The 25139-nt window shown below is 46.1% G+C and overlaps 1 protein-coding gene across 1 annotated transcript in view; it reads left to right on the top strand.

The window, feature by feature from the left end:
• Positions 1–25139, top strand: part of LRCH2 (leucine rich repeats and calponin homology domain containing 2) — a 973671-nt gene that overhangs the window by 695993 nt on the left and 252539 nt on the right. Inside the window, exons 14-15 of the mRNA XM_078688532.1 lie at positions 2387–2503; positions 17255–17299. Coding sequence (XP_078544658.1) covers positions 2387–2503; positions 17255–17299 — 162 coding nt within the window. The remainder of the gene's footprint in view (positions 1–2386; positions 2504–17254; positions 17300–25139) is intronic.

Below are 25139 nucleotides of genomic sequence, written 5' to 3'. Positions count from 1 at the left end.
GCTTCGCCCGGCGTCCCGCGAGACGGGGATGACGCTGGTTTTAAGCGCCTCCTGGCGCGGAAAGGTGACTCTGGGTGCCGCTAGGGCTGCTGGGGATTGTAGTTTTTTAGCTCCGCCCACACTCCACTCGGCGGCCCGACTCCACGGTGAAACAAGGAGTAAGGCGGCGGAGGCGGGCAGGCAGAACCCCAGAACGCTGTTTTTCCCTGGGCAGGAGCGCTGAATCAGAGGTGAGGCAAAAAGGATCAAATGCAGCAAGGTTCAGCAAAGTTCCCCCACTCGACCGGGATGACGCTGGTTTTAAGTGCCTCCTGGCGCGGAAAGGTGACTCTGGATGCCGCTAGGGCTGATGGGGATTGTAGTTTTTTAGCTCCGCCCACACTCCACTCGGCGGCCCGACTCCACGGTGAAACAAGGAGTAAGGCGGCGGGAGGCGGGCAGCAGAACCCCAGAACGCTGTTTTTCCCTGGGCAGGAGCGCTGAATCAGAGGTGAGGCAAAAAGGATCAAATGCAGCAAGGTTCAGCAAAGTTCCCCCACCTGACCGGGATGACGCTGGTTTTAAGCGCCTTCTGGCGCGGAAAGGTGACTCTGGATGCCGCTAGGGCTGCTGGGGATTGTAGTTTTTTAGCTCCGCCCACACTCCACTCGGCGGCCCGACTCCACGGTGAAACAAGGAGTAAGGCGGCGGGAGGCGGGCAGGCAGAACCCCAGAACACTGTTTTTCCCTGGGCAGGAGCGCTGAAAGGATCAAATGCAGCAAGGTTCAGCAAAGTTCTGTAACTGTAAACCTACATCTTTGGACACAAATGGCTAAGTTTTTGCATTTCAGGTATCCATGTAAGGGTACCTAGAAGACATAAATGCAGATAGGAGCGTTTAAAAGCATCACATGACTGACTCAGTAGTACGCCGAGAGTGCTGTGACTGGCACAGCTTTCCAAACACACTAGTTCTAAGTTTTTGGTATATAGAAAAATAGTAAGTAAGCCCCTGTGCACATGAGTACATTTAGGGGTGCAGATTTATGAATCCCTTTATGAACTGGACCCGTAGTGTCTATTGGTTGAAATGAGAAGTGTCCCCGTTTCTTGAACGTTCCGTGCCAAGATGTCGAGGGCTAAATTATGTAGCTGCCAAAGTGGCTCCATTTAACACGATGCAGGTGTTCTCTTTTGCTCCACTGGGTTTTTGCGTCTCGGTGCTGCTTTACAGCCACAACCCACAATGTTTGTATTTTATATATGTTGACAGAACGCAAACAATGATTTTGCTTGCCATCCAACAGCAATGACCGCCATGCAATGAAATGGAGCACATTCAACCCAGATCTTTGACTGGGTATGCCCAGACGTGGGTCCCTTGCTCACGTTGCCACTGGAATCAAGCTAGCCTGGCTGATGAGGGGTTTAACCCTGAAACCGGTTCCAGAATGCTGGTCCAGGGAAGACCTGCCTTCGAAGTTAGGGCTGGACTGTTCCCATGAGGCACAGGGTCAGGACTGATTTGCATATGGCTGGGTCTGAACTGGGGTGGCAAAGTGAGCTAAAGGAAGAGTGATGGTTTCAACCCAGATCTGTGACTGGGGGTGAGTGTCTGAAAAGTTTCGGTGCTCCATCCATTATCTCCTTGTGTTTGCTTTTTTCGCCCTAAGTTAGTAGGGTACGCCAAGACGTGGGTCCCTTGCTCACTTTGCCACTGGGTTCAAGTTAGCCTGTCTGATGAGGGGTGTTACCCTGAAACCGGTCCGGGATGCATGTTTCCGGTTCAGGGAAGACCTGGCTTGGCAGTTCGGGCTGGACTTTTCCCATGAGGCACAGTGTCAAGACTGATGTGCATGGCTGGGTCTGAACTGAGGTGGCAAGTGAGCTAAAGAACGATGATGGATTCAACCCAGATCTGTGACCGAGGTGAGTGTCTGAAAAGTTTCAGTGCTCCGACCATTATCTCCTTGTGTTTGCTCAATAACGCACGCTGTTTGAAATACTGTACTAAATACCACTACACTGCAAATAGTGCACAAAGATACATTCTCTGTTATTTTCTGGGCTCAGTTTATAGAGTAAAATAAGAGTGGTTTAATTCCTCACTAACTTTCGTACGGTCTGTTCATAAAGTGCGAGTTCACGTCATAGCGTGTGCAGTATGCACAACTGAGAAGTATCATGTTGTGCTCACAAACTAATGCAAAAAGACCAAGATTTTGAGGGTTGGTAGAATTGCCATTTCTGTAGTGGTTGGTCGGGTTATCATTGTTTCATTATGTAATATGGATAGGAATTTAACAGTAGCTCCAAGTTGCACGAATTCGAAATGTGAGAACTTCAGAACGTTGAATTACGAGGTCACTCCTATATCAGTGATGGAAGTGTTTTCTTTTTCTTTAGTCCTTAGAAATACGAAAGGATGAAACAGAAGAACAGCAGATGACGGAAACACAGTCTTTCATTTGGCATAATGAAGAAAGAAGAAGAACCAAACAAATTAGGAAAGAGTATTTTAAGGTATTTTACACATCTTTTTAACTGAGCAGTTGTTTATTATGGGTCACGCCTGACAGTTGCTAGCAGTACCTGTTTATGGCCTGAAGGTGCCACTCTTTAGTATGTTTTCATGGCGACATTTCCGTGCAATCCAGTAGCCCTGTGAAGATCGACCCTCATCTTTGAAAATAACTAAACTAAGGTGTTTCTGCTGCATTTTTAGGTTTCGCCTATTATAATTCGCTTGCGAATGTAATAGGCGAAAATTCAAGTGCTTGATCCGACTCGTGAAACCACTGGCGTTTCTTCACAGTGCATGTGAGGTCACGTGGCCACAAAAGCGGGTCACGTGACCACACAAGCACAAGCATCTCCCTAATCCGCCTCCCACGGCCGTCCTTTCTGCCCACCAGCACTTCAGTTCCGTCCCTCCTCCCCCCTAATTACATCCCTGTTCACGCCCTTGTCTCTCTCTGGCTCGCGCTTTACTTTTCTCTCTCTCTCGCTCTCTCTCTCTTTCTCTCCCTTTGCCCCCTCCTGCTCACGCTTTACTTTTTCTTCCAAATGACATACTTTTTTGCCAATCCAACGTAAAACACGCATTCCTTATTACTATGTATGATATCAGCAAACAAAAAAGAGAGAATGTAATGGTAATGGAAGTCGCATTCAAGCCATTGACGGATGCTATGTTGAAGCTCGGATAATACAGTGCAGCAAAAGCGTTACTTTTAAATCGCATTAGTGCTTCGCCCAGAACGCTCTCTATTTACTTTCACTACAATAGTGTTTTTTTGCACCCAACCTATTTATTTCCCTTAATAAGGCGACAATGCCTCTTCAATACTTACTCCTCCCTTGCATCATTTGCTGATTGGCTGTCCGAATGCAGCAGACATTGTACCTCAGATTGCAAACAGATTCGCACCCCTGCTGACTCTGGGAACTCCGCCTCCCTGCCCCCTTAATGCAGCCAGCGCCAGAGCATTCCAAATCCTGTTCCGACAATTGGACAAATAATTAGAGAAACACTCGGTTTTTTGGGGAAAGGTCACATTGGGTTGTTTAAAGAACATGTCTGTCATTAGAAGAAAGGGCCACTAACCAGATGACTCCCTGTCATCAAGGACACCGTGTTGTAGTCATGCAATGAATTCTGGGACTTGTAGTCAAGATGCTCATATGGTTGCTCACAATTTTTACTACCTCATGTATTTTGTTTGCTCACAATTGTCACTATTACCTTATGTAACGTAACGTATGCTTTTGTAATCTGTTCTTTTGTAATGTTTCTCATTATGTTTCATTTCTGTTCCTTTTGTGAAGCGCTCTGACACCTTCGGGTAAAGTCCGCGCTATATAAAAATGCATAAATAAATAAATAAAAACATGACCGATAGTGAAACGACGGGGGAGGGGTCGGTGGGGGCATGGGGAGGGGGCCGGTGTTTAGTGAAGGATTGCGTGTCTTTCTTTGCTTCTTAAACTTTAATGTTGCCAGCAACATCTCCGAAGGGGCCTCGGAGACGGAGAACGCTATCGGCCGCCTAGACAGACGCAGGGGCCTCGAAGCATCAGATAAGCGCAGGCGGCGCTTCCTTCCACAAACAAGGCCAGGATTCCCAGCTGGGACCCCTGAGATCAGCATTACCAGCCTCCCCTGGTAAGGAAGCGCCGAAGCTTAGAGGGTGATCAGCAATTAAGGGGGGAGGGGAGGGGTGGGGGCAAATGAATTAGGAAGAAGTCTCACCAGCCTGCTAAAGTGCTCCTTCAAAGTGCTGTCACTTTTATCGCAGGGCCACCAAAAGTGCCCTTGAGTGTGACTGGGGGAAGCCAACACCTTCTCCCTTTAATTGGAGCAGGCCGACACAAAGGCAAGCTCTGCACACACCAGTGGGCGCTATAATATCACACCCCCTTCACCAATGAACGGGAAGCCCACAGGGGCCTTGTGAAAAGAAAAGGCAGTGGTGAGAGTTTGGACAGTACTTGTCGCCCAATAAAACTGGTTATTTGGAGAAAGTGTCGAAATAAGCCAGCGTCCGCACATTTATTATTACAGTTCAAAGGTCAAAGTGCCTGTTATTACTGGAGTAGAGCCGGGTTAAGAGACCGCGCCTGCCCTCTCACACATTCCTCTCATACATCTCTGCAGAAAGACGCACTTTACGGCACTTTATCTCAACCCTCGAATTCAGCCCCTGCTCTCTGGTTTGACTTCAGCGCCGGATTCAAAATCGAGGCCTAAATGATAAATGCTGTTTATTACAATTGTTGAGGGAGGGGAGAGGCATTACGACCCATCCGCACAAGACACATGTTATAGAGGTTTCCTTACGTTTAAAGTACAAAAACTGTAAGTGCAAAATCAATATTTCACAGCGAATATTTTCATTGTTCATAGGGGCAAACAAAGTCATTGGGGCAATAAAGGGTGCAGAGTAAAACACTCTATAAAGATGCAGCTTCAAAACTTTTAAAATACTTAATTTAAAGAGATTTTTTGGGAAAAAATAAATCAAAACCAATCTTCTACAACAATACCCAGTCCACAAGAACACAGTACACAACAGATTCACGAAGATACACCTTTTGTGCAGTGCCATGGAGTTATTTTTTTATTTAAAAAGAACACATTATTTGATGCGCTTCAGTACTTTAGAGATGTTTTTGTAAGTTTTAAATTCCGTATCAAGACAACTCCAGGTTGTTTTTAATTATAAATTAACTAAAGAGCTGGTTTTAATGCCACGTTATATATATAAATATAAAATGTCATTTACAAAACCAATAGCTCCAACTTTCCAAATGCGAAACCTATTGGCAACGCCAGTGCTTGTTTACTAGATGGAAGATTACACGGGTCTGAACACATACATTTGTACCTGGGATGTGTCATTAGCCTTTCATCTTGGACATCAGAGAGCATCCCCATTAAGTGTTGCACAATATATGTATTAAGAATCACGATGCAGGGTAAATTTAGCTGCTGTCGGGGGTCTAGACAGATTTCTTTATTCAAGTTAACACTTCAATCCCCACCTTGGGTATTGAAGCGCTGTGTTAATATCACAGACACGCAAAACCCTCATTTCATAGATATGACCTGGAGTATTTAAAACCAGGACTCGTTGTGGGATGAACCTGGAGGCACAGTTGCAATAAATATACAACGCTGATTATTCTACCATACTTTTAAGCACACGCCGTTCTGTTTTCACAGATTATGAGTTCTGCTGTAAAACCGCATGTATAATGTCACGTGCGTAAACTGTAAAACGACGCGACTGCGTGTCAATACCATGCCTCATTACCACCAGCACAAGGCAGGTGGTAGCACATCGTACCAACAAATGCACAACCCTACGTAGGCCAATTGTTAGCACGCAGTACCTTGATTCTTCCTGGAAGAACAGTTCTTCAAGAACCACATTGGAATGTGCTACGAAGTGGCACCGTTGTTACTGGCACTCTTCTCTGGAGCCAGTGGTCGAAGTGGGCGGGATCGGCAGGGCACCGCGTGCCCCCACTTCTTTAATCTAATACAGTCCGTTCCCCATCTTTATTATTTTAGATGTGCGTCCCAGGACGGCCGATATAGCCCGGCCGTTCGTGACTGTTCAAGGACGGGTGGGCAGAGAAGGAAAAGGGCTGTCGTTTCCTTCTTGCCCAGAGAAGTCATGGACCGTGTCCACTTCTCATCCTCCACCCGCTAGCAGCCGCCCCTCTCTTTCTCTTATTCTCTACCTTTTTGTCGTGTTTCAGGTCACTTGTTGAAAACCGTGACTTCTCTTTACTCAGCTTTCCTTCATTCGTTCCTCTGCGAAAAGGATCCAAAAAAAGAGGAAACACTTTTGCTGCAAATGTCTTTTTCTGATATTTTTCTATGCAGCCTCGGGAGGAGAGAAAAAAAGATTTAAAATTTGAACAATAAATACATAACTAAAGCAAGAGAGAGTGGACGCAAATTGGCCTGATTGATTTTATTCACCCCCAAACACATTAGCAGCACTTTACAGCGTTTGCCAATGAAGCTCTACTTTTCTTTTCTCATCTTTCTTAGAACAGCATTTTTCCCCAAGTGGGAAAGTGCGTCATTCATGGAGGTACTGCAATACCTGCTTGAAGATTGGATTGGAAAACGTTTAATGTGATCCTTATCAGTTGTTTTCCCTATTTTAGTTAATAAAATGTGTACTGCAGCTCTGTGTTCAGGGATGTGGTCTTTTTAAACTATACTGCCTATGTTTTGTAAGGATACAAGGAATGGACACTGAGACTGGTCCCTTCTGAGCCCTGTAGTCATGTGCTTAACTTTTCAGGCAAAAATGCTCATTGATTTCTGAATAATGAGTGTAAAAGTGTTAAGCTGTATTCCCCATGAGTGTTTGCTTTTTCCAGAATGTTGTTACTTTTTTCAGCCAGCGTATTACTCTTGTAGAGTGTATAATTTGAATTGAATCTAATCTAGGTGTTTATAGAGGGGCACAATTTGGTTGTAGTTGAAGGCAGTGCGATTTTCTCTAAGTGGGGCAGTATGGTGTCCAGTGGTGGAGAGGAAGTGGCACTTCTTTGGCCAGAGATGCTGAATTTGGAACTGGGAAACCAGGTTCAACCAGTCCACTCTCCTGAGAGAGCACATTCCTCAGCTAGACCTTAGAAGGCCCCGCTAGACCTTAAAAGCCCTGGTGTCTTAGCATCAGTCTGTGGACCCTAGGGATGGTGCAACAGATATTCCTCCAGCTCTGCAACTCCTGGACATTTTTAGGGAGTGCTCGGGTCTCCGGGTAAATAGTAGTACGACGTGTGTCTTTTCGGTGGTCACAGGTTTGGATCGCCCAGTTTCTAGTCCATTTAATATACTCTGGGCTCCGCGATCCTCTAAATATTTAGGTGTCTAAATGTTCCGCGATCGGGAGGACCTGCGGGAGGAGAATATGGTGGGCCATTCAATCACTGAAGTCCTGTGTGTCTTTCTTGGCGTTCTTGCAAACTACCAATCATTGTGCGTGTTAGACCTGGCATCCTTAGCGTGGTTTCCCCCTATCTTTTTGCCTCTACCTCCTGTATTTTTGATGCTGTGCTGGATTTCGTTTTTGCTGGTTTAGATGCTTTGGACACTCTGCCACTGCTGATCAGTGCCAGAGTGCAAGTGTTTTGGCATATTTGTATCACCATGAAGTCCCTAGTAAAGTGCACTGGGTGTGCCAGGGCTGGTGATGACAAATGCTACTAGTGGGCTTGCAGCACTGATTGTGCCACCCACACGAGTAGCCCTAAAATGGTGTCTCAGGCCTGCCACTGCAGTGCCTGTGTGCAGTTTAGAAACTGCCATGCCCTCCTGGTCAGTGTCCCCACTGACCAGGCCTAACCCTTCCCTTTTTGTGCACATCAGTCACCCCTATGGAAGGCCCAAGGTACCCCCCTGGGCACGGTGCAGTGTATGGGAAAGGTAGAGCATGTACTGGTGCAGGTAACATGTTCTGGTAGTGAATTACAGCCATTTTCGTTTTTCACTACTGTAAGGCTATCTTGCTCCATAGATTAACATGGGGGATGCTGGCTTCAGTGGTTAACAGCATTTCTTCTCATAGGAACAAGATAGGACATAAGTATCTAGTATCCCTGAACTCAGAATTTAATAACACATCTTTTAGGAAAGGTTGTTTTTAAATCCTGCGTTTGAGAACAGCACTTTTAGAAAGTTGCTGTTCTCTTGTCTGACCCTTCTGTGTGCCTGGGCCCAGGGTCCACAGAGGAATTGTGGGTACCACAGCCAAAGGTGGGCAGGGTCCCCAGCAGAAGAGTGGGGGGGACAAGGGTAACCAAAAGGAGTTCTCACCAGGGCCCCAAAATAGTTCCCAGGGAAAGGAATCCCAACCCCTCAAACCTAAACAGCCATGGCCCTCTAAGGGCAGGCGGGACAATGGAGATAACAGGGACAACAGGGGTCCACCTACATGCTATCACTGCAAAGAGGTTGGCCACATAGCTCCACAATGTCCCAAAAAGAAAACAGCGCCCACAGGTGCTCCAGCACCAGGGTTAGCAAGTGTAGCTTTGGGCGGGGATTTGATTTCTAGTGGGGAGGTGGGCTTAGCAGTTATGTCCCTTGTCTCTCTAGGAGACCGAGAGATGGTCCAGGAAACCTTACTGCCCTATAACACTAAGAAATATGGGCAGAAGGTGACCATCAATGGGAGGCAGATTGAGGCTCTGAGAGCCACAGGAGCCAGCGTGACATCCGTGAGGTGTCAGTGGGTGTCTGAAGAGCAAATCATCCCTGATGTACTCCGCCCTGTAGTGGCAGCTGACAGCTCAGTGCGCCTCTGCAAGCTGGCAGGTGTTCCCTTTGCATGGGGGGGAGTCTGTGGTCTTTTGGAAGTAGTTGTCAGTGATGCCTTGCCTGTAGACTGTCTGTTAGGCAACGACCTGGAGAGTTCTCCATGGAAGGATGTAGAACACAGAACTCACTTGGAGATGTTGGGTCTGCCTGCCTGGATCTGTGTGACCACGCGTGCTATGGCAGCCAGTAAGGGTGATTCAGCAGAACGGGAGCCTGAAACAGTGGCCCAGAGACCTGCCAGGAGAGGCAGAGGGCGCGGGAAACCAGCCCCAACCGTTCCCACGGTCCAGGAGGAAGCAGATCCTGAGGGGGATGCCCTGGAACCTACAGGGGAACAGGTGGCCGAACTGGGAGACCTACCTGAGCTGACCCATTGGCAGCAGGAAGGTGGTCCCTCGAGGGAGGAATTCTGCCAGGCGCAGAAAGAATGCCCTTCCCTTATTGGTCTGCGGCAACAGGCTGTAGATCAGGCAGCAGGTGGAGCAGCCAGAGATCACTTTATCTACTGGGAAGATGCCCTACTATATAGCGAGCCTAAGTTTGCTGAGCCCAGTGCAGCCCGTGTGCTGGTGGTACCCGAGCGCTTCAGAAACTTCCTAATGGGTCTGGGTCATGACGTGCCTCTTGCAGGACATCTGGGGCAAGACAAGACCCTGAACCGGCTTGTCAGCCACTTTCACTGGCCCCAGATGAGAAAGCACGTTGGTTCCTTTTGCAGATCTTGCCAAACCTGTCAAGCCAGTGGCAAGACTGGAATGAAGTTGAAGGTACCCCTTCAACCCTTCCCAGTGGTGAGCACCCCTTTCGAGCGGGTTGGCATAGACATTGTAGGGCCCCTGGACCCCAAGACAGCCTTAGGCAACAGGTTCATCCTGGTCTTGGTGGACCATGCCACCCGGTACCCGGAAGCAGTCCCTCTCAGGACAATCACAGCACCCGTGGTGGGCCGTGCATTGATGGGGATCTTTTCCCATGTGGGGTTCCCCAGAGAGGTGGTCTCCGACCGGGGTACCAACTTCATCTCTAAGTACATGAAGTCTCTGTGGGAGGAGTGTGGGGTAACTTATAAGTTCACCACTCCTTACCACCCTCAAGGAAATGGGCTGGTTGAAAGGTTCAACCGGACCCTAAAAGGTATGATTATGGGCCTAGCAGAGCCAATGAGACGGAAGTGGGACGTCTTGTTACCATGCCTGTTGTTTGCCTACAGGGAGGTGCCTCAGAAATCCTTAGGGTTCAGTCCCTTTGAACTCCTGTACGGCCACCCTGTTAGAGGACCTCTCTCACTGGTGAAGGAGGGTTGGGAAAAGTCCCATGGGAAAACCCCCCAGGATGTGTTCAGCTATGTGCTGGCCATCCGCAACCAGACACAACGCTTCAGGAAGCTCGCTCAGGCGAACCTGGAAGCAAGCCAGGAAGAAATGAAAAGATGGAACGACCAGAATACCACTCTGGTCGAATTTGAACCTGGGCAGAAAGTGTGGGTGATGGCGCCAGTGGAGCCTTGTGCGCTCCAAGACAAGTGCACTGGGCCATATGAGATGGTGGAAAGGAAGAGTGAGGTAACCTACCTGGTTAACCTGAGGACTCCCAGGCAGCCCCTGAGAGTCTTGCATGTGAACCGCCTCAAACCACACTTTGAGAGGTCTGAAGTGACAATGCTCATGGCTACAGGTGCAGGAATGGAAGAGGATAGTGATCCTCTCCCTGACCTCCTGGCAGTTAAGGAGCAAGATGGGTCAGTGGATGGTGTGGTCCTCTCGCCCACCCTGACCCCAGAACAGCAGAGTGACTGTCGCCAAGTGTTGGGTCAGTTCTCCTCCCTGTTCTCCCTGACCCCAGGAGTCACCAACTGGTGCGTCCATGATGTGGACACTGGAGACAGTCTGCCTGTGAAACAAAAATTTTACAGGGTAGCTGACAAGGTCAGGGCCAGCATCAAGGAAGAGGTTTTCAAGATGTTGGCGCTAGGGGTGATTGAGCCCTCCAGCAGCTCTTGGGCTAGCCCAGTGGTCATGGTGCCCAAGAAAGCTGCTACGCCCGGTGGCCCTCCAGAACTCCGGTTTTGCGTGGACTACCGTGGGCTCAATGCGGTCACGAAGACTGACGCACACCCCATCCCCAGAGCTGATGAGCTTGTGGATCGGTTGGGAGCTGCCCAGTACCTCAGTACATTTGATTTGACTTCTGGGTACTGGCAGATTGCCTTAACTGATGGGGCCAAAGAGAGGTCAGCATTTTCAACACCAGAGGGGCACTTCCAGTTCCGAGTCATGCCCTTTGGGTTGAAGAATGTCCCTGCCACATTCCAGAGACTGGTTAATCAGGTACTGGAGGAATTCAGCGCCGCATACCTGGATGACATTGCTGTGTTCAGCTCCACGTGGGAGGAACACCTGCAACACCTCTGGGAAGTGTTGAAGGCTCTGCAAAGGGCAGGCCTCACTATCAAGGTCAGGAAGTGCCAGATAGGGCAGGGATCTGTGGTGTATTTGGGACACCAGGTGGGAAGCGGCCAGGTGGCGCCCCTAAAGGCAAAGATTGATACAATTCTGGCTTGGGAGCCCCCCAAGACCCAGACAGAGGTGAGAGCCTTTTTAGGACTCACCGGGTATTACAGACCGTTTGTCAAGGGATATGGCACCATTCTCGCCCCCTTGACAGAACTCACTTCCAATAAGTTGCCCAAAAGAGTTGACTGGACTGACGCCTGCCAAACTGCTTTTGATGCCCTGAAAACTGCAATTTGCACAGCACCGGTGCTCAAGGCACCTGACTTTTCCAGTGAGTTCATACTACAGACGGACGCTTCAGAGCATGGTGTGGGAGCAGTACTCTCACAAGTAACTGAGGAGAATGGAGACCAGCCGGTAGCTTTCATTAGTAGGAGGCTACTCCCCAGGGAACAGAGGTGGAGTGCGATCGAAAGGGAAGCTTTTGCTGTGGTCTGGGCTCTGAAGAAACTGAGGCCCTACCTGTTTGGGACTCACTTCCGTGTTAAGACCGACCACAGGCCCCTCAGATGGTTGATGCAAATGAGGGGTGAGAACCCAAAACTGTTGAGGTGGTCCATCTCCCTACAGGGAATGGACTTTACGGTGGAACACCGCCCTGGTACAGAACACGCCAACGCTGATGGTCTGTCCAGATTTTTTCCGTCCTAGTGAAGAGAACTCCCAAGAGGGTGGGTAGTTCTCCCCACTTTCAGCTGGAGGGGACACGTGTTAGACCTGACATCTTTGGCGTGGTTTCCCCCTATCTTTTTGCCTCTACCTCCTGTATTTTTGATGCTGTGCTGGATTTCGTTTTTGCTGGTTTAGATGCTTTGGACACTCTGCCACTGCTGATCAGTGCCAGAGTGTAAGTGCTCCCTATGTAAATTGTTATTCTGATTGGATATACATGTTTGGCATATTTGTATCACCATGAAGTTCCTAGTAAAGTGCACTGGGTGTGCCAGGGCTGGTGATGACAAATGCTACTAGTGGGCCTGCAGCACTGATTGTGCCACCCACATGAGTAGCCCTAAAATGGTGTCTCAGGCCTGCCACTGCAGTGCCTGTGTGCAGTTTAGAAACTGCCATGTCCTCCTGGTCAGTGTCCCCACTGACCAGGCCTAACCCTTCCCTTTTTGTGCACATCAGTCACCCCTATGGAAGGCCAAAGGGACCCCCCTGGGCAGGGTGCAGTGTATGTGAAAGGTAGAGCATGTACTGGTGCAGGTAACATGTTCTGGTAGTGAATTACAGCCAATTTCGTTTTTCACTACTGTAAGGCTCTCTTGCTCCATAGATTAACATGGGGGATGCTGGCTACAGTGCTTAACAGCATTTCTTCTCATAGGAACAAGATAGGACATAAGTATCTAGTATCCCTGAACTCAGAATTTAATAACACATCTTTTAGGAAAGGTTGTTTTTAAATCCTGTGTTTGAGAACAGCACTTTTAGAAAGTTGCTGTTCTCTTGTCTGACCCTTCTGTGTGCCTGGGCCTGTTTGTGTATTGACTGTCTGGTTTGAGAGTGACAGGGGCTGGGGAATTCCCCAGGATGCTGGCTGAGTCAGCCCTAGGCTGAATGACTGCATTTGCAACTGGAGTGGTGGGAGGAGTTAGCACCTGGGCCTGAATAGGGCTGTGCCTGCCTTCCACAATGCTGGCTCCACCTCCTGCTGGGCGGCTGAGGACCCTGCCCCTCACTCTGAAAGGAAAGCAGAAGCCAGCAAAACAAAGTACTCCGGAAACACCCAGAACTGGTTCAGACCGGGCTCAGGGCCCACATGCACAGAGAGAACAAAGACTTTAGGGGTATAAGTACAGGACCCCTGACAACAGAAAATTAGATCATCCTGGAATCAAGAAGGAACCTCTGCCAAGGAGAAAGCTGACTCTGAAGAAAGAAGACTGTCCTGCTGTTGCTCTGCTGGACTGACCTGCTGTTGCTTTGCTGCCAAGGAGAGGGGAAGGACTTTGCTGTGTACCCTGTCTTGAAGGAATCTCCAAGGGCCTGAGAAGAGCTGGCTCCCTGTTCTGAAGTCCCAGGAACAAACAGACTTCACCCACAGCTTCCCTGAACTCTGCTGAGAGAGTTCTGTCCTTCCTAGAGTCCTTGATCCAGTTGTGGGGCCTCTGGAAGTTGTACCTGTGCTGGGAAGCTTAAAACTAAGCTTGAGAGACTTTTGAAATTGAAAAGTGCCGCATCGCTCGCTTGCGGAGCGCATCCCCGACAGTGCGAGAAGTTTCCCGCCGCTACGAAGGTCGAGATCGTCGCAGCGCCTGACGCCGCTGCCAGAGCCGTCGCATCCTTCGTTTGCGGGACGCACCAGACCGGTGCGGGAAAGTCGAACATCGCTGCGAGTGTCGTCGCAGAGCCTGTCGTCGCTGGGTGAGATCGCCGCACCGCTTGCTTACGGACCGCATCACGTCGCTGCGAGCATCTTCGCAGAATCATCGCATCGAGGAGCTGCGAGAGAGAGGATCACCGCTGGACCGCGCATCGTCGCCCCGGAGATCGTCGCAGCCCCTACGAGATCGTCACATCGTGCCTTTGCGAGAACAAACTGCCTACGCAACCTACGCACCGGAATCCATACAAGTGGCCTTCCTCCCCATACAGACCGGATTCGTCGCAACACGCCCGCTGCTGCAGCGGGGCTGTCGCATCGCCTCCCCAGGGTCTCAGGAGTAACGCATCGCTTGTTTTCCACCGCACCAGCTTCTGCTTTTGGAACTTTGTTGCAACTAAAAGGTACTGTGAGTAAACGTGACACAACTGTGAACTTTTCACGTATCTGTGGATTATTTTATCGCAACCTGAAGTATTTTATCGCAACCTTAAGAACTCTTTTGAAACCATATTCTTGAACTGTGTATGTTGGATTTTTGTCATTTTGGTCTTGTGTAGTTTAGATTAAATACCTTTATTTTTCTAAACTGTTGTGGAGTCAGTTTGTGGTATTTTCACTGTGTTACTGTGAGTGTTGGTACAAATACTTTGCACATTGCCTCTGGTTAGCCTAGACTGCTCGTGCCAAGCTACCTAGAGGGTGAGCAGGGGTTATCTCTGAGGGTTATCTCCTTGCCCTGACTAGAAGCAAGGGACCCTATTTGGACAGTGATACCTACCTCTGCCAACTAGAGACCCTCAGTTCTAACAGTGCGCATTGCACTTTCTAAAATGTTCATGCACCTTAGACGTCTCTACTTTTTTGTAAATCTTCAGTTGAAAATTCTGGGTTCCTGGGTCCGGAGACACAAAGCACTCCTTTGTGACCTGATTTGGGATGGCGGGCGCCAGAGGGTTGCATTGTCTACCCTCTGTTGGTACCTACTTGAGGGTGTCCTGGGAGTCCAGGACTTTGAATTGTACTTTCTAGCAGCTCAATATCATTGGATCGTGAGATGGCTTGATGGAGTGGGTCTAACAGATCTTGTTCTGGTGAGCTGTGACCCAACCTTGGACTCCTATTGGCAAAACTGTTATGCCCGGCAATCCAGATTCCATGCCCGTGTATCCTTTTGTCTCATGTCCTGAACTGCTGGTGACGTAGGCTACGGCACACTGGTGTAACGAAACCCGAGGGGGGCCCCTTGCAAGGTACGTGGATGGGCACCCTCTGGATTTGATCAGCAGCTCTAGAGAAAGAATATTGTGCTGAGGGGGCCCCTGGAGCTTGGGGTCCCCCGCACTACGGGGGCTGCGGGTGCCTGTGTTACTCTACTGCAGTGTCCCCTTACACTCCTGAACTCCCATTGGTGGGACTTCCTCATGGCGAGCTTTTGTCTTTCTTTAGTTCAATAATACACAAAACAAGAGCAACCCATACGTCCTTGCAAACTGGGTAAGTACAGTTGTACTGAAAGAACAATGTTCACAAGGAACTCATTTAAACATTTCAATAACACATTAATGGCAATTAAATGGTTTGCCCAGCCTGATAGAAACGATATACTGATTTTATCTAGTTATTTTAGGTCAGTTATATATACTCTGACAAGCTCACTAAACATTCAAATGGTTATAGCCTATTTCACCGAACTAGGCACTTTATTTCTACAAAGTCAACAATGTATATACATTGCACATAAAAACAATGAAAAACATTAAAAAAAGATGATTCACATAACCCCAAGTGTAGTGACCGTAACCATATTTACAGTGAAAATCGTGACATATTCAATTGAAGGTTATCAGTACAGAAACAAAAGAACAACAAAGGACACATATAAAATGCGACAATTCTATTTGTTGTGTGTGTCTCTTTACTCTAATTCGTCTACGGCGTTTCGACCCTCTCTAGGTACCGGGTCTCATCAGGACAGTTTTATCTGGGGACAGTATTTGTGTGTGAAGCGATGGAAATCCAACGTTTAGGTGACTCGTCTTTTACTCCAAGCCAGTGGGTATAATTACATCCACTTCTACGATTATTCAGCTTGATAATGGATTCCTTAGCGGCGTATGTCTTTTACTTCTGATGTTTAAGGGTGGGAGAGACGAATACTCGATCTCGCCGGTTTAACCAATGTAACCCTCGACCACTTGATAATGGACCGAGTCAGGAATAATATCCCATCGAAATCAGCACGGTTGCTGCAACGCTGGTTTGCGAGCTACCATTTGGTCTTGTGGTTCTATAAGGCCCTAAAAGGAATGGTAACAAAACCTTTGGGTGCTCTCTGGCTTGTTGGTCAGCTCATTTGGGGAGGGAATGACGGACACTGGATGGGGAGGGTGCTTGCTTATCTACAGAAGGTTTCTTGCAACACACATCTAAAATACATTCAATTTAATGACATCCATAGGACATATCTTACTCCTGACAGGATCCAGTCAATATATGGCGGAGAGCCAAGAGGTTGACCTCGCTGCACAACTTTAGGAGCAGAATTTGGACACATGACATGGGGTGTCCTGGACTTGTAGGGTTCTGGGGGGGATGTAATTTCGCTTCTTATTAAGACCCTATATAGATTAATAACTAATACACCTGCTGTTTGTTTACATGCTCTTTTCTGTAGGCTAGGCCCAAGGAGGGTGGGAAATAGATTTATGGACTTGGCCCTGTCTTTGCCAGGTGGGGTGTGGCAATTGCCTGGTAATCACCCAGGGGACCTAGTGCAGTGACATGGCTGTCTAATTTTAGTGACTGGGCACGGGCTGAGGAAAGGGCACTTCAGAGGGAGGAAGCTAGGGGCGTACATTGCAGACCTATTTCTCTACTCTGGAGAGAAGTGGTTGATGAATGGGATCCTCTGGGGATGAGGGAACAGTTGACATTCAGGAAGGGTAGGCTGTGTGGTGGAGTCCTAGTGGGTGGCATGCAGATACTGCTGTAGATAGAATGGATTGCCTACCCCTGCTTCCCCAACCCCGCAGCAATTGATGCTGTCCCGATATCCTATAATAAGCCTTAGACAAGCATGGACACAGTTGATGTTTATATTTTATTATGTACATTTTAAATGTCTATTAATATCACCTTATGGCCTTTAGAGCTCCTGAAATAACCCCATCCCTGGCAGTTCTTTTAGTCGGAGAACACTCATTAAAAGGGAAAAAACAATAGATAATTAACTTAGTGAGATAAAAAAAAACATGCATTAACTATTATGCTCATTGTGGTTAAATGATGTCTGATAAGACGCTCTGAAATTTGATATGAACAACAAGGCATATGAGTTTTTAGAATTATTGAGATTGTTTTAAGCAAAGAGTCGAGTTTTGTTGGAATAGGGAACCACAGTATTTCTGAAGAATGGTATTACAGGGAAGAAAGTCGTCCGTATAAGATTCCTGGGAGGTAGGCACTCTAATTTGAGAACAGACCCGTCGGAAGCGAGATTCTCCATCCTAAATTTGGATGGTTTTTACACGATTTGGAAGACTGAAAAAACATTAACCATCATTTTTTATTTTTTTTTCCAGTACAAATCTGCACGAAAGAGTACAAATGGAAATGAAAATGATGAGGTAAGATGTCCTGTATGAAAGGTTCAGCTGTGTTCACAATCATTATAGAAGGTAGCAGGTCCAGGTGTAATTCTACAGAGAGTCCTTGGACTTGCAGTCCCCCAAGATGGACGGTGAATTGTTGGTGCAACCTGAAGGACAGTGGAAAGGCCACTACCCATGAAAATACATCCATTTAGTCGCGACTCCCCAGTTCCAATTGGAAATGCTTTCCAACATATCGGTGCAACATAATTCTATGTGTATGCCAAAGCCCTAGTCCTGATGAGGCCCAGAATTTAAAGGGGCTGAAACGCGTCGACAACCTTGGAAACGGACACCTAATGAATTATAATTTGGTGACAACTTAGAAAATAGCAGTTCAGAATAGAAGGGATAAAATAACCAATCTCCCTGATACTGCAGGAGTAAGGTGTACCAGTAAGACTGAGGAATGCTCTTTAGATAATAAGATATAGAGCATCCATTTAAAGAATAGGGGCTATTTCGAAACAATATGTAAATATTGTAGTCACTTTCTCACTTTTTCATTTTCTAAAAAATGTTTTCTTTAGAGGTTTATGTAAACTGTGTGGTGGATATGTATATATTGTAATTTTAGATTTGTAGAACACAAAAGAAGAGTATCTCTATATAAAAAAGAAGTGTGTAAAGTAAAAGAATAAATACACAAAAAAGATATGAGTGAATAAAACACACTGTATAAAGAATGTTTTTTGATTTGCTAAGGTTTCAGGATTTAAATGATATATATAGAAAACTGAGTTGATTTACTTTTGAAGAATTTTGTCAGGTCAGATAGGTAATTGATAAACCTATTTTGAATAAGGATTTGTATAAATTGGTTCCATAGCACCGTTTTTGTTATTGAAGCACAATCATTATAATGGCAGCATTTTTTCTTCAAGGAAATATAGTAAAATGGGCCGGTAATTTTCTTCGACTCTTGTTATAGTCATCAGAGGATGAACACTCTTTTCTTTAGAATGAAGTCCTAGTACGAAGAATGCTGCCACCACTAGGTAGTTAATGAGCGCTCAAAATGCAAATTACTTTTTCTTTTCCTGGACCATTAAACCTCCTTGCTCAGCTCATACAGAATGCCTCCCGTGAGCTTCCTGTGAGCACCTCCGATGGCTAACATATTGCTTTGTGGATGTCTATGATTTTGCTTTTCTCAAATGTTTCCTTATTCAAAGCCAGTAATACATAGGTCTTTTCATTGTTAAATAATAATTGAAGCGAATCGGGATATTGGAGCCATGTCAGCGCTATAATAATGAATATAACAGTAAAGACCTAGGAAACAAAGACCCCCCCTCCCCCCATCACCCCCAGCCCTCTGAGCCTAACCAAAAGAAAGGAAAACGCCTATGTGTGGGAAGTATACCATTTTAGTTTAAATGGCATGTGGATTTTGTTCCTCTTTATGATTCTTGGCTCAGAGGTACACAGGAAAAAAAACAATTGTCAGTGTGGATCAACCTATTGGCACCAACAATTCCATATCTTAAATGGTACCCCAACTTCATGGGCACTGAGGCTTGTTAAGAACACACAGTGCCAGATATACTAAGAGATCTCTCAGAACAGGGGGATGAGTTGTAGGCACTCTGTAAAAGCGCATGAATGTTTGGCTGGCCGTCTGTATTACAGCCTAGGTGGAGAACATTCCCAGGCTCCCAGTACCCATCTGAATGCTGAACCACGGCACTCAGACCAGTCACAACGTTGCATTGCAACGTTATGATTGGCCTAGGGGAGTCTGGCTGCTTCCTGTTCCGGCCAGAAGATATGTGGAGGAGAGACGGAGGAGAAACGTGGCAAGGAGAATTTATTTTCTTTACCCCCCTGCCCTCTGCCCCACCACCCCAGATCTGTGCCAGCTGCCACTGGCCAGGGGTCGCAGAAAGAGCTTCCTAATGAATATTATTAGGCTTTTTGTGACCCCCCCTGTGTTTGGATGCAGCAGTGTTTGCATTCCCAAATGAGAATAGTTTTTCCAATGTAGCTTAACTTCCTCGAAGGAAACAATGCTGCTTCAAAAAAGGAAGTTTCCTGTTTGCAAAAACATGCGAGAGAGCAGGCAGTGGTCCCCTGGACTACTTGCTTTTACACCTGAGGTTGCCTCCACAATTCTAGAATGTATTTATTTATTTAAAGAGTTTTATATAGCGCTGGCTAGACCCGAAGGTATCAGAGGGCTTTACATAAGGTTCCACAAAGTTGCAACAATTACATCTGTTACAAATTACATAATATACCAATGAAAACAATTAAGTAGCATTGAGGACGAGGTTCATGGAGTGAAGAAAGGTAAGGGGGTAGGGAACAGGAGTAGGGGGAGATACGTCGGAGAGATGAAGGAAACGTCTGTTCAAGGACAAGCTGGGTAGGTGAGGGCCGAGGGGGAAGTCCATAGCCCATCTCCTCAATAGCTATCAGGTAGCTCCACCGGGCATCAGCCAAATAGCTAAGTCCCACGGAAAAACATTAAAGAAGACGAAAAGAAAGGAGAAGGGGAGGGGTGTAGGGGTAGGAGGGGGTATGACGGAGAGACTTAGGAAAGTCTGTCCAAAGTCCGGCTGGGTAGGTGACGCCCGAGGGGGAGTCCATAGCCTATCTCCTCAATAGCTATCAGGTAGCTCCACCGGGCATTGGTCAAATAGCTAAGTCTCCATGGTCACGGGAAAGATCCCAATGTAAAAGTCCAGAAGGGTGAGCAGGTTCAAGGTCAGGAGAGGGCTGTGATCAAGATCAAGGTCGTAGGCCAGTTACTCGAGGAGTAGTAGAGCATCATGGAGCAACCCACTGAGGCGGCCATCTTGAGGTCAGGCACGGGGATTGTGTCCTTGATGTATGAAATAAATCAGTCTGTCCCCCATAATCTCAATAACTCGAAATGCAAAGGGGATGTGAGCTATGCAGTGGTGCGGCAAGAGGACAGGGCCCGTGTTTGCGTGTTTTAAAAGGGGGAAAGAGTGTCACTCCCCCTTCAGCCGCAACCGTAACTCAGAGGTAGTGAGGGCAAGTGAGTAGAAGAGAAGAGGGCAAGTGAGTAGAAGAGAAGAGGTCACAGTAGGAACCTTTCCTCTTTGCAAATCAGTGACTAATTATTTTTAGGAGTTGGTAATTGGTCACTGGTTTGTGACCGGAATTGTGATTGCAAACCATTTGCACATCCCATGCTGAATACCAATTTGGAAGAATGATTTTTCCACAACGCCACCAATTTGGAATTTGGTATAGATTGCAAAATCCATTTTACAACTCTAAAAACGTTTTCCAACTTGTTTAAAATGTGTTTTTACAGTAGAAAAATGCAATTTGAAAATGCATTTTGTCACAAAACCAATGAATTTGCGAATCTCAGAGATTGCCAATGCAAAATATCTTCGTACATCCGGCCTATTGTTCCTTATCAGCAATGCCCTTTATAAACTAAAAATGTTTCCGGATCAAGTCCAGAAATGTGTTTTTTAGCTGAAGGGCTGTGCGATGGGGAATACCGAATACTTTTATATATCAACGAAAATAGAACTGAAAAAAGAACGTATCTGTGTGATCCTTGTGCACACAACTGTAATTTGGCTAAAGGCCATCTTGGCAAATGTTGCCTCAAAATCACCAAGTGTAAAATATTAATTTTATTTCGCTTTCAAACTCTATAATTTTTACTTAAATGCAAACGTAATAATAAACAGTTAATCATCTATAGAAATGTATATTTTACTAACATCATGAACCTCTCAAACCACCTTAGTTTTCAACACTAAAACCTCTGATAATCACCAGGTGTATTAACCTACTATGTTGTCTCTAACAGTAGCACGTTTAGTTTAAACTACATGAACATATATCCTTATAGAAGAACCATTTGAGCATAACTAGAACAGCACATCAATTTAAGATCAATACAGTAACTTTGGCTACTAACTTTATAGCCTAACTTGTGATTGTGATACACGCATTGGCAAAGCCAATAAATCTGACCTTGGCAAGCTGGTACAAGTATTTTATATTTTTTATTTCAAGCACGTGCCATAAAAAGAAAAAAAGAAAATACGCTGCCAGCTAAATATGGTTGCTGAAGTTGGGAGCAGCCTGTGTGGGCCTGCAACTGCAGAAGCTGTGATCAGGATGGGCGGGGCTGCAACTGCCAACGTTGTGGTCAGCCCATGCAGTGCTACAATTGCTGAATGTGTGACTAACCTGAGCAGGGGAGCATCAGCTGAATTTGTGACTAACCCACAGTGAGTTAAGAGGGTCGGGTGTGGTAGGGGGGCTGAATCTGACAAGTGTCACCAGGACTTGTTGAGGGCTTCGTAATGGACATTGGGCCCATCGCAAGACCAAGAGGCAAAGCCCCAGACGCTTGCCGTCGGCTCAGGCAGTACCCTGCTGTATCGGGACTGCTATGAGATGCATGCTAGAAGCAGCTGCAGCCCATCGCCCAAGGCGGGAGACATTATTTAGTATATGGTCTGCTGGTGTACCGACACTCATCATCATGTACAGGCGTGCCCCACATTAACAGGCATGCCTAGACCTATGAGAGCTGATTCCAGCCCTGAACTGGTAAGAGATTAGCAACACAGTGCCCATACTCTTGCCAGAATAACGTTATGTCTGCTATCATGTGTTAGTTGTGATACACCAGTGTACTCCAACAGCCTCTCAATTATGATGTGGATTGTTGATAGTTTTGAAGGCTTCTGTAAAATTGAGAAGGCAAGTAGACTAGTGTTACCTTTCTCAGTCATGGATTGTTCATTCGCCACTATTTTGTATTGTTGCTGTAACTGTACATAGCCTTTGTAGAATCCTGACTGATGGGGAAGAGTAGGCGTTTCTCATCGACAATTGCAGTATGTTGATCAGCAATTCATTTCTCAATAATTTTATCCAGCCAAGATAGATTGGTGACTGATATTCTTCTGATATTGGCTTAAAATTTGTTGAGGTGTTAGAAGAAATTTGGGGACATTCATTTGCAGGTTGAGATTGAATCCTTGAAACGTGTTACATTATTTATTAAAAAATCTTGAAAATTGTCTATAATTTAGGTAATTCGGTGTTCTTGTGTTCATTTTAATGATTTGGTTCAAAAACACTATTTCCTTCTATTAAGAGAGTTATATTGGCTATTGGTCTAGGAAGAGTGGATTTATATTTGGCTGCCCAAAACACCATCCAAGTAAGTGTACTTCAACAAGAACATCATAGGAGGGGAGTAGCGAAACAACCCTGTGTCCTTAAATTCTGTCTCAAATTTACCACAAACAGTGAACACCCACCAGCAATGGAAGAAATGGCAAAAAGTCTGGTTTTCTCTCGAAAATATGGAAACTTGAAAGAAAATCAAAAATGGCAAATTTGCCCCGAAACAAAAATTAAAACCTATTTAAAGAACTAAACTTAGATGGGAATATATTAAAAATAATAATTTGGGAAGGAAAACGCCCAGAAAAAGAGACAGTAGGCATTCCTACACAAAACCACTCTCTCTGAACTCGAGATAATTTTGGTTCCATGCTAACTAGATTTTAAATTGCTGAGGTATTCCGGCCATTTATGATGTAAATGCTCTAAAATGGTGTTCAATTGTTAAATAATTATATGTGTCGGACGAGCCTAAAAGGAAAATAGAATTGAAATTCATTAATCTTAAGAAGCCGCTGGGAATAATGGGGGTCGACCTACACAACTTCTTTCAGGCCATTTCTAACTGCCCTGGAGATATAAAGGATGCCTCTCCAATTTGCTAGGCAACAGCATAGGAGGAACTCATGCAGTTAAGCATAGCAGGGAAAGTGCAGCAACAGGCAAAACGCAGTACCAGCAGCAGTATCTAAGATGCAACCAAGTTACTACCAAGTTACTGGCTTAGTGGTTTTTCAGTACTTGTTCGAGATCTGCTGCAATTCTGGCAAAAGACCAATCTCTTGGCAAGGATCATATTTGCATCCGATCCACCAAAATGGCAACAAACAAGAACCTACAATTACATATAGATCCTCATTCTGGAGATAGACTCAAAATATTTCTAGGGAAATGTACAACAGAAAGCGCCGTGCTCCCCTGGTTCCAAACAGGCTTTGAGTTGTGGTACTAAATACATTTTAGCTTTAGATGTTTTAACTTAAAATGCAGTCAGAAGAGGAAACGGCTTGTACTTTTGAATCATAGATGTAAAAAAAGCAATTAATACTATTCGTAGAGAACTACTATAGATAATCTCAAAGCAGCGAATCCCGGAAATATTATTTAAGGCAATAATGATCTTGTATTCAAATAACTGAATTCAGATTAAACTGTTCCGTTCCATAATCATGCAGATTGATATACACAGTCTTTAAAGCACTTATTAAGCAGTGGTACAGTTATTTCTTATAGAGATAGCAAACAAATAACACAATTAATACGTATACCATACAATGCTCACATCAAAGGTCGTCATGCGGAAATTCATATTGGGCATTATCAGTTCAGGTACATGAAGGACAAACATGAACCAGGAAGGCAATTAAGTAATAGTGGACGTTTCGCTAGGTTCCGGTACGTTTTGTTATGACGCCCTCAGCCAAGTGACAAAGGGACCCCATATGTCCCGTGGTCGATCCCCATTAGGCATTATTTCCCGAAAGGCAGTGAGTTGTTCTTGACAAAATGTGACATTAAGGATCCAGTCTTTAAGCAGGGGAGGGTTTGTTTTACCCCACCTCATGGCGTCTCTGCGTTTTGCCAATAGTAACAGCATAGCCAATAGCCTGTGGACCCCCCCACCGGGGCGTCCCTGACAGATCCCACTAATCCCACTAGTGCTCTATGCGTGTTATGAGTATTTCACTTATTTTTTTTAAAGATCTCTTTCCAATATGACGCAATCTGGGGACAGTCCCAGGCCAGGTGTAGAAAAGTTGCCTGGTCTGTGTGACATCTGCAGCACTCTGCGTTTGGCCTAATGCCTATACAAAACAATTGTGTAGGTGTTCTATAGTATTGATTTATGAATTTAAAATGAATTAACCTGAGTTTATAGTTTGGGGACAGTTGCTCAAGTTGCACACAGCTAAATTGTCATTGCTCTTCCGTGATCTGTGGATGCAACTCAACGGTCCACTGTTCTCTGTGTTTTGGTGTTTTCACTGGACTGTGTGTTTGTATGGATGAGTAGAGTCTTGTAATTAACTTGTGCGCGGAGGGAGTGGTGAGTATGTGCTCTAGGGCCTGTGGAGCCAGAGGGGAGTCTGGAAATGTGCTGTGCATCTGGTGACATTCCGCCCGTATACGATGGTACAACAGTGTGTCAGAGAAATTAGGAGGTGGTGTGTCGGTCGGGTATGGTAGCCCAATGACTGCCTTCCTCCCGGTATAAATCTGCATAGCTGTTGATGCCAAGTCTCTGAGCTCACACTATGGCACCTTGGTCCTCTAATGGGGGCATATTCCGGTTTTTGGCCAAGGTTATTGAGGGAGCAAATAGTATCTTTGTGTTGGCCCTCCTCCGTAGTCTGTCCCAGGCCCGTCGCAATGTTTCTGTAGTGTCAATGGTGTGGCGGGGGCTTTTGTATGGTTGGTGCAGTGCCACTTCTAGGGAAGTGGGCACAGCTCTATCATACTCGACCGCCACATGGGGTTGCAAAGGGGTTGGGTGTACCAAAAAGTCAGGACCACTTCTGTTAATTTATATGTGGCAGACATCAAAAACATTATCCAACACATGGGCTTGTCCCAGCAAGCTAAATGGACGTCCAGCACTTGCCATCCACTTTGCCAATGACACAGCCCTGCTGGAGCTGACCAGAATTGGTCTCATCTCCATCATACCGCAAACAAA

Source organism: Lissotriton helveticus, chromosome 4_1 (genome assembly GCF_964261635.1).
Source record: "Lissotriton helveticus chromosome 4_1, aLisHel1.1, whole genome shotgun sequence".
Taxonomy (NCBI): Eukaryota; Metazoa; Chordata; class Amphibia; order Caudata; family Salamandridae; genus Lissotriton; species Lissotriton helveticus.
This window is presented reverse-complemented; position numbering and strand designations above follow the sequence as displayed.